Source organism: Neophocaena asiaeorientalis, unplaced genomic scaffold (assembly GCF_003031525.2).
Source record: "Neophocaena asiaeorientalis asiaeorientalis breed wild unplaced genomic scaffold, Neophocaena_asiaeorientalis_V1.1 scaffold86, whole genome shotgun sequence".
Lineage (NCBI taxonomy): Eukaryota > Metazoa > Chordata > Mammalia > Artiodactyla > Phocoenidae > Neophocaena > Neophocaena asiaeorientalis.
The window spans coordinates 5,329,587-5,341,891 of NW_020175039.1; the positions used below are offsets into that span (position 1 = coordinate 5,329,587).

The window sequence follows — 12,305 nt, forward strand, 5'->3', positions numbered from 1 at the left end:
GAGAAAAGGAGCTCTACTAATAAACGACAACAAGCACAAACTGGGACTGACCCAGGCAAACTGGGAATCTGGTCACTTGATCTAGATAGCCAGTGGATCATCCTGTTACTTTCCTTTAGGCCTTTTTAAAGTGTCATCTCTCAGTGAGGCCTTCTTTGACCTCTATTTAAAATTGCAACACATTCCTGCCCCATCCCGTGATCAGCCTGTGCTGATTTATTTTTCTCTGTGGTGCTAACACCATCTGATAGAGAATATGGTTTAATTAGCTATGTTTGTTGTTGATCTCCCCTCTCTAGAATGTAAACCTCAGGAGGGCAGGGAATTTTTTTTTTTTGCTGTACGAGGGCCTCTCACCATTGTGACCTCTCCCGTTGCGGAGCACAGGCTCCAGACGTGCAGGCTCAGCGGCCATGGCTCACGGGCCTAGCCGCTCGGCGGCATGTGGGATCTTCACAGACCGGGGCATGAACCTGTGTTCCCTGCATCGGCAGGTGGACTGTCAACCATTGCACCACCAGGGAAGCCCGAGGGCAGGGAATTTTTATCTCTTTTGTTCAATATACTGTATCCCCAGCACCCACATCATCTCGAACACTGTAGGTAATCAGTAAATATTTGTCGAATGAATGGATGGTGTGTGGGGGGTGGAATTCTATTCCGAAGAGTCTTTCTCCTTGGAGTCCTCTTCCCAAACCAGTTTTCTTGTTCCTCCCTATTTATTTTGGTAAACCTTTGGTAATCTGAGACGTTAGAAGGGTTTCTCAGTATGCTTTTACCGCAAAGAGGAGCTAATGATGAAGATTACCATGATTTCCTAACCTGACTTGGGCCCTCTAGGGAGGGAAGTTTGTATCCAGTACAGCAGTTTACCACATTGCAAGAGGGAGGAGAGAATTCTTACCCTTGGGAAGTCACTTGTTGGGGGCCCTGCCCTGGTGGTTATGATATTGTGATGGTCAGTGTCAGGGCCTTGGGGCTGTGCCAGCTTCTGGGGCTGGTGCCAGAACCAAAGACCTACTCAGGGCTAGTGTTGGGGGCTCCAGTTTGCTCATTTCTCCCTTCTCTTCTGTCTTTTAAACCTGTATACTTGACCAGTGGGTCCATACTGAGTAGGGTGAGCAGTATATCCGGGTCCAGCCTTTCCTTACCCAGGATTCTAAAGGTTTCTTTTCTGAAGCAGCCTCAGAGGAAAGGAGGGATGAGATGGGGGTGGGGAGTGGAGGTAGGATCAGACCTTTCATTTCTAGTTGAAAGTGGCAGTTGGGATTGCTCCAACAGATCCTGTTGGGATCATGGGGTTGGAGGGGGTCTTAGAATTTTCAGACCACTGGGAGTGAGTTTTAGACTCAGTGAAGATGGGAATTATGGTTAAAGGAGGGGAGTTTGGGGCCTAGCAACCAAGATGGGCTGCCATAGGGACAAGAAGGGGAAATAAAATGCCCTTTATGATTTCTGTAACTTTGGTTTTCCTAACGCTTCTGATGTGGCCGTATAGCAGGGGCCAAAGTCCTCGTGGACTGGAGGTGAGAGTAACAGAGCTACTGGAGACAGGAGAGTGATGTAGCTCTTGTGGCTCTTAAAGGGTCACAGTACCAGCAGTAAGTAGTGAAGAGGTTCTAAATGTAGCAGAAAGCCTAGAAAGGGAAACCTTGAGGAATTTCTGACTCCTCGATGTTTTATCAGTAATAGTTTGATGCCAAGGAAGCCTTGGCAAGTAGTTGTATAGCAGAGAAAGCCACTTTGTGAAACAAAAGGGATTCCCATGGGCATATCCTTAATTCAGAAAACAAAGTCCTTTGCCATCTTGTGGATATGAATTTAGCCTTCCAGTCTCATTTCCCATGAGATCTGTCCACCTGTCCTGTCCTTTCACACCTTTGTGCTTCAAATACTTCCACCACATTCAAAGTCTAACCTTGCAAAGGCTTAACTCAATGTCACCACCTCTGAAGTGTTTTGCGGGACTCTCAGTGAGACTTTGTCCCTTCCTTGTTCTCTGGGTTCTTATTACCCTTTGTTTATAACTCTGTAATAGCATAATGCCTGAAAAACACACATACACACATACAGGTTCCTCCTTCTATCTGAAAGTAGAGCACTCCTATGAACCATTTCATAAGCTGAAATGGGGTAAAGTGAAGGAGAAATTACCTTCTTTCATAAAAGCGAAAATCTTTTTTGGATTTCTTCCAGTTAGCAAAAACAGGTACTAATGTAGGCTTTTCCTAAAAGCAAAGTGACATCAAGCAAATTTTCAAAAAGTGGGGGATGCCTGCATCTGCCTCTGTCCCACATATGACTGTAAACTCTTTGAGGCAGGGCCCCTGACTTATTTATCTTTTTTTTTTTTTTTAATTTATTTATTTTTGGCTGCATTGAGTCTTCATTGCTGTGTGCGGGCTTTCTCTTGTTGTGGCGAGCTGGGGCTACTCATCATTGCAGCGCACGGGCTTTTCATTGTGGTGGCTTCTCTTGTTGCAGAGCACGGGCTCTAGGTGCGCGGGCTTCAGTATTTGTGGCTTGCGGGCTCTAGAGCACGGGCCCAGTTAGTTGTGGCACATGGGCTTATTTGCTCTGAGGCATGTGGGATCTTCCCAGACCAGGGCTCAAACCAGTGTCCCCTGCATTGGCAGGCAGATTCTTAACCACTGCACCACCAGGGAAGCCCTGACTTATTTATCTTTATACTAACTCTGTCCTGTTCTGAGGAGGGAAGGACTGGTGCATCCACTTCCCCTCCCCCAGTCCTGTAGCACCTGGCACGTGGTAGAATCTCAGTAACCTTTCTGCTGAGTAGAATTGATTCTGGGTTAATCAGATGAACATATTATACAGTAGACTGACCTGGCTCTTCTTCCCCGCCCCATTCTGGGCAATGACCCGCTTGTGGCTGGTACACCTTGCTCCTGGCTCAGGTGTACTTATAGCAGGGGGCACTGCTATTTGCTTTTCTTAGTCCTGACTCCAGCTTCTCCCTTTGATCTCTGCTGCCCGCCCCAGCTCACCCCTACCATTGTCCTGCACAGGGAACTAGTATTTCTCCTTCCCAGGCTCAGGCCTCACCACCTGTCTTCCCTAGCGTATTCTGAGAATGATACCCAAGGGATCACTGATGATGGGGAACAGCTAGGACAGGATTAAGGGTATGGCCCTTCAGCCCTCTGAGAGTTCCAGGTAGGGCCAGTTGCCTCCTTTATATCTGCTCACGTTTTCCTTGTCCCCTGAGGGCGCTTGTTTCTGAGCTGGATGGGTGCAGCTGATGATCTGTGACGCAGATGATCTGTGTTGCAGATGATCTGTGATGCAAGGAATTAAGGGCTGTAATCCTGGGGAAGGCTGTATTGCCCTTTAGACTAAAATTCTATGCTTCAGAGAGGTAAATAGGGTAGCTGTTATATGCGAGGGCCCTGAAGCCACGTGGTCTGGATTCTGATCTTGTTCCACCACTTACTAGCTGTAACTGCCTCAGCAAGATGGGGTCATACTCATGCCAACCATAGTCCTTCATTCATACATAGTTATTGAGCATCCCCTGTGGGCCAGGTTGTTCTAGGTGCCAGGGAAATAGCAGTGAATAAGACAGAATGGGTTGATACCTTTAAATACTTAGAGCAGTGTCTAGCACATAGTAAATATGCAGGAAATGTACCAATATTCTCTTCTTAGTACTTTTCTGAGAATAGACAATCGGGTGGGATGACCTTTGGTAGCAGCTCCAGGACCAGATCTCCCTGAGAAGGGGAAGGATGGAGGAAGGGCTAAGATACAGGTTCTGGATTTGGACTTAGGTCCAGGACAGCAGTAGCTCCAGTGGCCTTTTATTTCTGGCACTTCATTTTGAGATTAAATAGATGAACTGGCTAAAGGTCACCCTGGAAATTTTATGAGTCTGTTTAGTTCCATAGAAAGGGCAGGAGGAGATGACCCTGGACTGCCTAGATTCTGCCTGGCCTATTTGTACAGACAGCGCAGTGCCTACCAAACCACGTGTGGGTGACCCTAAGAGAGGCCACACGTCGTGAGCAGTATGAAGGGAGATCCCAGAGACATGAGATGTGAGGACGGAGAACAGCCGTTTGCCTCTCTGCTGTCAGGGCTCTCTGGCCGTAGAGTAGAGGACCTTCTGCTGGAGGAGGTGGCTTGGGGGTTGGAGAGCTGAACTTAGGAAGGAGAGTGAGGTGAGATAGAGGTCGGTGGCCTGTTTCAGTTCATTCCTCAGGGGATGCTGCTGAGGAGGGCTGTTATACTCCTAGTGAGATTACTGCTGGAAGCAACGTCTGCACTCAAGGCTCCTGACTGATTGCGATTTCCAGTGAAAGTCCAAGACTGATACAGTCTTTATGTGAGTAGGGTTGGAGTAGAAATCAATGTTACATCTGCGGTTTCCAGTGAAAGTCCAAGACTGATACAGTCTTTATGTGAGTAGGGTTGGAGTAGAAATCTATGTTACATTTCCTGGGGATCCATAAGTTTTTCAGCTACCACCATGCTCAGGGAAAGAGCTGTATAATCTTAACCATGGTTCAGCAACTAGTTCACTGCTTCTCCCACTTTCTCTCTTCCATCCTTCTCCCACAGTGGGTTTTCAGAAATGAATGCCCTTATAGCACAGAGAGAGTGCCCTTGACATAAGATGTGGGCCAATCCAGGATTCCTGGGCTTGTTCCCATGTGAGCTGCTGGCCTGGCTTCCCTTGGAGAACCTGCTAACTTGGCTGGGAGCCATGGCGATTTGCATGCATAGGGACAGACGAAGTGGTTCTGGGCCCTTTCCAAGATTCTGAAGTACAGCCAGGTTTAGGTCCACTGGACACCATACTCTTTCATCTCATTTTTATTGCACTTTCTTAAGTCTTCAGCCATTACTTAAACTCAGTTCAGCCAAGTGTATGAAACCTGAACTAGGCAAAGCATTTTGCTGTGGATATAAATCCACAGTTCATTCCATAATGAAGGAAACAGATAAATATAATATGATTGTAGCAGTGTTCCTCAATTTTTTTTCATTATCACCTCCCTGAGGAACCTTTTAAGACATTTTTCCCTAATCATCCCCCCTCAGGAAATTTTAATACCATAGATAAACCAAAATTCTGTTTATGTACTATTTGTGTATCTGTGCTTTATACTTTAAAAGAGTAAGATTTTTTTCATCCCCCAAGAGCAAATTTTCTCCCCACTTGGGGGAAATATCACCCCCAATGTGAGTTCATGGATTATAGTAAAGCACAATGTATAGTATAGCAGGCAAGCCTCCAAAGCTTTGTAAACTTTGTTTCTCCCATCTCCTTTGACTGAATGTCATAGCTCCATAATTTATTCTTCTCTCTCAGTCTGTCATTCCCATTTTGCTCTTTTTCCCCTTTCCTGGATTTCATCCTTTTTCTCTCTCCAGTGTAGAAGTTTAGGAGTGAATTTAATTAAAATAGTAATCTGTACAACTCAGGGACAATTTAGGGAAGATGATTTCATAAAACAGTCCTCTAAGAGGTCATCCTTTTGGACAAAAGAACCTACAAACCTATGAGGTATTCATGGGGAAACATAATAGACATAAGTATTGAAGGAAATAAAGATATTTGTTTGGAGTTGCCTTTCAGAGGAGAAGACCTCCCAAGAGGTCTTTATATTGGTCCTAACAGGTTTGGATATGGATGTCCTATATTGGATCTAAATTCTGTGTATAAATTCTTTTAGGGTTGATGCCAGTTCTGCCAGTGGGATATCAAGTTTCTTTTCTCTAGCAATACCATGTCACCAATGATAGCATCTCCTCTCCCCTGTAGAAACTACCAGAGGCATGCAGTGTTGGTGATGGAAAACCCTTTGTCACAAATCTACAGAGTCTGTATATGGCAGTCACCAGACAAGAGATCCAAGTGGGACAGAAGCTTCGAGGCACTGGTGAGTAGCTCCAGAGGTACCTGGTCTCCTGGGGTTAGAGTTAGGGTCTAGGTTTGTGCTGTTCAATATGGTAGCTCTAGCCAATAGTGACTATTTAAATTTAAATAAATAAAAATTAAATAAAATGAAAAATTCATCCCCTCATTTGCACATTTCAGGTGCTCAATAGCTACATGTGTCCAGTGGCTACCAGGTTGGACAGCTCAGATACAGAACATTTCCATCACTGCAGGAAGCTTTATTAGAACTGGTCTACATGCTTAGGAGAATTAGTGAGAGAACCAGGAAAAAAATTAATCTCCCTACCTGAGACATGGCAGGCAATATGTAGAAGAACAGTGAGCTGTTTTGGGTCAGGGAAACTCTTGTCCTACGTGGTTAAAGTGGCCTGGAGAATCTTCATCATAGAAACAGCGCTTTCCAGAAGTTAGTTGGAAGTGGATTTGTGTCTGTTTACATATTAGTACCAAAGCCTGGGCTTTATCAGAATGCTTGGTAAATGCTAATGCCTTTCTGGTAAGAAGAAGGCAGTTATCACTATCTTCCCTTGATCTTTCTGATCAGAAGATCCCCAGACCTCAAGCAGTGCCTCCTCACAAGGAACTGATAGCCAACTTCTGAATCAGCCAGAAGAGCCGGCCTCCTCAGCACCATCCCTCCCAGTGCCTGAAAAAGAGCCCACAGTAAGTCGTGAGCAGCTTCCTAGACTGCATTTCAAGATTTGGGAGAGTCTGCACCTATAGCTCCCAAGCCAGTGGTCCCTGGAACTGTCACCTAGTTGACACTGCCTTAACAGCACTGGGGGATATTTGTGACCAGGCATCTAAATTGTGGATTTCTGGATGCAGAGTCATGGTCTTTTACATCTTCCCTTGCTGTCTCCTCTCTGCGGTTCTTCTGAATGATGGACCTTGACTCCTTTTTTGCCTTATCGCACTTGCAGTGATGGTCTATGAGGTTTTTCCCTAGGGGAGAAGTGATGTGCGTATCTCCTGCATAGAGTCTTATATCACATTCACTGCCTGACACGGACTTCAGAACTCCTGCGTCAGCCACCCGTCTTAACCAGAGCCATGGGAGGAAGGAATTTCTTTTCCTAACTTAAGTGGAACTGTTTAAAACCTCTATTAACTTGGGTTCCTTTTTTTCTAGGTTACTTCAGGCCCTATGCAGAGACCTCAGCTGTTGAAGGTCAAGAGGAAGAAGCTAAGGGGGCTCTTCAGTTAACCTGTCACTGTCTCAGCTGCTGAGGATGGACTCAGAGAGTAGTTTCCTAGTGTCACCTTGAAAGGAGGTCCTGTGACAGCAGCATCTGTGACACAGAGTTACACAGTCAGGGACTCCACTGTAAGGGCAAGATAACTGAAGTTCATGTTGACAGGCATGGATACTATTAACTGAGGGAATCCTGGCTCCAATCCATCGGGCACTGGCCTTCCCTGTCCGAGTGGAAGCCAATCTCTGGGAATCCCATACCCTCCTTTCTTTTGGTGAAGGTTCTCTAGACCCAGGATCTACCATGGACTTTAGGTGTATGGGGCAGGTCTGCAGAAAGGCACAGCATGCTTAGGAAGCCTTGTCTACCTTTCTTAAGAGTCCCTAGCCAGTCCCAGGTGTTCCTCAGAGACCCTCTCCTCTCTTTAGCATGGAATAAAAAGCACTCACACTCCCCTGCTTTTGAGATTGCTTATCTGTGGAACACATAACCAACTCACTTCACTTTACTGGGTCCCACCCCATTGTTGTCTCTGGATGAAGTCTAGGCCCTCGGTCTAATCCTTCAGGTTCTTCTTATACTTCTCTTCTGTGGCCTGTGCTAAGCCTCCAATCGGGAGCTTTGATCTTGAGACCTCTCTCCATGGTGGGCACAAGATAGCAGAACATATGGTTTCTGTGCTCTTTCATCCAACTTGATATGGGTTTATTTTGGTCTATTTCCAAGGCATAGGCAACAGGTTAATATGGGATTGAATATGGGATTGAAATTACAAAGAGCTCTGAGCCCTAGGGCCAAGTTAGTTTCCCGGAGTGGGAGAAAAAGGAATTTTATTTTCCCATCCTTCACTTCACTTCAAATAACATAGTAACTAGAAGAATTAGAAAAGATAGGATGACAGGGAACAGGAAATATGTCCAGAGGAGTTCTCTGGAACCAAAAGAATTGATGTATAGAATGAATAGTGCTTAGCAGGAAAATATGTAAAGACTGTATGAGATAGGCAGAATCTTAATTAGAAAGTGAACTCTTTGAACAAATCTAGCAGGATTTGAGACTTCCCTGCCTGTCCAGTGGATAGGACTCGGTGCTTTCACTGCTGTGGCCACAGTCGGGGAACTAAGATTCCACAAGCTGCATGGCATGGCCAAAAAAAAAAAAAGAAGATTTAGCAGAAGAGGATTCGCAGAGTTCCTTGGCCTTCTCTGCTAGGTTTTCCTCTATAGGTAAGACCATCTGAAACTTTACCTTGGAGAGACAGGAAGGAAAGTAGAACTCAGATATTCACTGGGAGCTGTTAGGTAGAGGCCTTTTCTGGTTCAGTTACTTAGGATGGTCAAAGGCCTCCTCGTCCACATGTCCTCTCTGGCTGGGACTGGTGTGTCTGTCCCCATGTCAAGTCTTGGGGGGAAAGAGGATGATCCAAGTAATCATAAAATAATAATGATTATAATAACAATAAAAAACAGCTACCAGTTAATGTATACCAGGTACTCTAATAAGTGCCTGGCATTGAATCCTCAAAGCATCATATGAAGAAGATACTGTTAACCCACTAGGAAATGGAGTCTTGAAGGGACTAAGTGACTTATCAGAGGTCACACAGCTAATAAGTAACAGCCAGAGTTTGAACCCAGACAGCTGAGTTCTAAACTGCATTATTACATACATTACCGAAAACATTTTCCAGGAAGGATGTAACGTCCTTCTTTCTCCCGTGAGGCTGCCTCTTTTCAAAGAGGATGTTCTTTCTACTTCCTATTAGCTCTTCAAGGGAGGAGCCTTGGCGGACTCCAGGACTTACCACCAGGCCTTTTTACCTGCTGGCAGAGCCTGAGAGAGCTCCACCAGGGCTCATTCCCAGTTGCTGTTGATAACTTACTTTACCCTCAGACCCAGTCTGTGCCCTGGTGGTGACTGTCATTGAAGTGAATTGGGAACTATGTAAAAACAATCTATCAGATGACTTACTTTGTTGTTTAGTTTCTCTTGGCATAATTTAGATGGCCAGATTTCAAGGTATGAGACCACATGAAAAATGGAAAGACTTCCGCAGCAAGCTGGGGGAAAGTAAGGGTTCTTTACCCTAGATAATCCTTCTGCCCTAAGAGCACAGTCTCAAGAGCAGGCATTTTTAATCAGAGAGGGATCAGGGGTTTTAGAATCCCCTAAAATTATAAGTAAAATCTTAACAGCAGAATTTTTCTTTTCATGTTCTCAAAAGAATGTGTAACTTTTTAAAAAGGTTAAGTAAGAGTATGCCTCACGACCTCCCTGCCCACTGCCCCCTTTATCCCCAGAGATTGCTGCCCCCATGGGGGTATTGCCCAAACACACCCTTAGAGAAACATTGCTCCCCAAGGCCCTGCCTCAGTCATTCTTGCTCTGAAGCTCTTGCCCCCCAAAGCAAAGGGTGGTGTTTGAAAATCATTCATCCCAGGGCAACTCCAGGGAAATCCCTGCCTTGACAAATTGGCCTAGCCAGGCTGTATTCCAGCCTTGCCCCCTGGCTTGGGCCCCTCCCTGAGGCCCCCAGGCTGGCCCAGCCCCACTCCACATGCACATAAAAGGGTCGAATTCTCGTGGCTGCTCCATAAATTTTATTCCGTAAATATTAGTTTTCCCTGTGTTTAATAAAGCAGTGGCCCACCTCCCCGCCTACCCACCCGCTCCCCGGGGCTGGGGCTGGGGCCAGGGCTGGCTGGTGGGAGAAGGGACTCTTTCAATTGCTTTGGAGTATTTTTAGAAAAAAAAATAATATAAGGTGGTTTACAGCAGCAAGCCAGCAAACCAGGAGCAGGAGTAGGGACCTCGAGGAAGTTCCTGCAGGAACTTGACCTAAAAAGTAGAGAAATAGCGCCACCTAGGCTGCAAGGCCTACTTGGCCCTGCTGGTGGTTCACCCCTCCCCCACGGTCAGCCAGGAGAGGCCAGCTCTTTGCTGGGAGAGAAATCTTCATCCCTTAGCACTCCAGCTGGGCAGCACCTCCTCTCTTCAGGCCTCACCGAGGGCTTTCTCAGCAGCCCTGAGGGCAGAGCCCGAGCTGGGTCCTGGAAAACCCCACGAGGGTCATTCTCTGTTCTGTCACCAATCATCCAATCTCCCAGATCAAGGAGTGTCTCCAAGGGGTAGTAAAATTATTGAAAAGGGAGGAAGGAGCTTCTAGTCTCTGCCCACTGAATCCTGAGGAACTAGCCCTGGAGTCCCTAGGGTGTAAAGTGGCAAAGAGTGAGATCTGAGCTCCTGTACTCTGGACTTGGAAAGAATCTGTTCCTGTTGGACCAAGATCCTTCCACGGGTCTGATACAGTTCACCTTCGGTGAGCACTTGGGGGAGGGAGAGATGCTCAAGTCTCCTGAATACTCAGCCCACTACTTCTTAATTTTATCCGGTGGTCCATTTGAACTCCCTTTTCTTGCGTTCCTGTTCACTTAAACCTCCCATTTTCCGAAGCCCTTACCTCCTCCTCCCTGGTCTGCTGGGAGATCAGCAGGAGCCGGCGTGTCATTCTCTGTACAGAGATGGTGGGAGTGGGGATGGAAAAGCCCGTGCCTTTTCTCCTCGTCCTAGATTTGGTCTCGTTCTTGACATTGTCACCAGGGGCATTTCCTTCTTCCAATTATTCTGTCCTTCATTTCCTCCTGTTTACAAAGCTAAGGGGATTTGCTCCAGAGAGTATCGGGGAAACCTAAAATCCTCTTAATTACCCTTCCTCGTGATGTAGTAAGCTCACTTTATCTGTTCTGCCCACCTCCTTGCTATTTGTGCTGTTAATATAATCAGTGTTTATATACAGATTTCCTATGGGCTTTTTGTTTTCATCCTTACATTGGCATAGACTCTGAGAACAGGGTCAGTTTTTAACGCTAAATCAAAAAATATCACCGTGTTGGGATTATACTACTAAGGGGTGCAATGTTATGTTCGCTGGGTTTTCATGCAATCACGATATGCTTTTTGAGCTCTTCCCAGAAGTATTTTTCTGTCTTCTAATTTTCCTGAAGAAGAAACTGTTCAAAAGGAGCAAGTGACATTCTACAAGGAAGCCACTAAACTCAGAGCTCAAGACCCTTGGTTCCTAGTCCCTGTCACCAACATGAGTAAATGCACGGACTCACAGAACTGTGGTGGATTCTGCTAGCACTTAGATACAGAGAGAAATGCCAGAAGAGAAGGGAGCCCACGCTCTGGAGAGAGGATTTCCCCTGGCTGCTGTGACCTCCTGGAAGCTGCTGCAGGGTCTTCTTGTCGAGGGCTTCTTACTGCTCTCTTCTTCTTCCATGTTCTCTTGGACAGGGCTTCAGAAGATCCCACCCTGAGGGGAAACATTCAGAGAAGGCAGGGTGTGAGGTAGCTTGTCTGTCTGTGATGGGCGAGGGACCCTAGGGAATCCATCTCTACTTGAGGATCTAGAAGCCCATCTATCCTCTGTCTTCCATCCCAGAGCTATCAAGGAATACTTTTCTCCTGAGACTTGCATTTATGGTGGGCTTCAAGCTTCCCCTCAATTCTTGGGTCTCACTTTTCTACCCTGGCATATGGGAAGTCATGAGGTAGCACCAAAGCATTCTAGCAAAGGCTCAGTCTCTTCAAAGCTGTGAAATCCTACCTGCCCTCGGTTTCTCTGTCCTGGAACCCAACAGATTTTGCTGTGCTTTCCACACTCCTGGACCCTTTGAGTGAGCGCTAGCCTCTCAGCACCTAACTCTCATGGGTTTGTGAGAATCTGGGCCAGCCTAGGGAACCCGGAAGAAGCATTGGAAAACTCCAGGGTGTGGGGAGCACACAGCCATTGACTCACCTGGGAATATTGTGCCAGGTTACTCGTCCTGCCGGCGGCTGAGGGCCAGGAGTTAAAGGAGCATGCGGTGTCACACTCTTCCTCCCTCCCCTCACTTTGGGGTTAGAATTGGGGAGTAGGGCTTGGGGGCTGCAGGGAGTCCCTTCTGAAATCTGGGTGTTGTATTTACTTTTTCATATTGGCAGCTGGAAGGGGAAGCCCATCCCAGCTCGGCATTGTTGTCTAACATGGTTAATCAGATCCTATAATCCTGCTGTGGAAATATTGGGCCTCACTCAAAACAATAGAGACCAAGAATATTGTGGTTAAATTTCAACCAGCTGCCTCCCTGGCCTGTTTGCCTAACCCCTACCCCCCTCTCCTGGGCCAGAGTCCTCCTGGC

At 46.5% G+C, this 12,305-nt stretch overlaps 1 protein-coding gene across 3 annotated transcripts in view; it reads left to right on the forward strand.

Annotated features, from left to right (window-relative positions):
- Window positions 1–7,580, forward strand: part of NHEJ1 (non-homologous end joining factor 1) — a 76,190-nt gene extending 68,610 nt beyond the window's left edge. Inside the window, exons 6-8 of one of the 3 annotated variants that reach the window (XM_024763326.1) lie at window positions 5,789–5,906; window positions 6,471–6,589; window positions 7,059–7,580. In XM_024763326.1, the coding sequence (XP_024619094.1) occupies window positions 5,789–5,906; window positions 6,471–6,589; window positions 7,059–7,133 (312 nt within the window). In that variant the 3' untranslated portion in view covers window positions 7,134–7,580. The remainder of the gene's footprint in view (window positions 1–5,788; window positions 5,907–6,470; window positions 6,590–7,058) is intronic. The other 2 variants (XM_024763325.1, XM_024763327.1) reach the window with 2 other exon arrangements.
- Window positions 7,581–12,305: the final 4,725 nt, after the last annotated feature.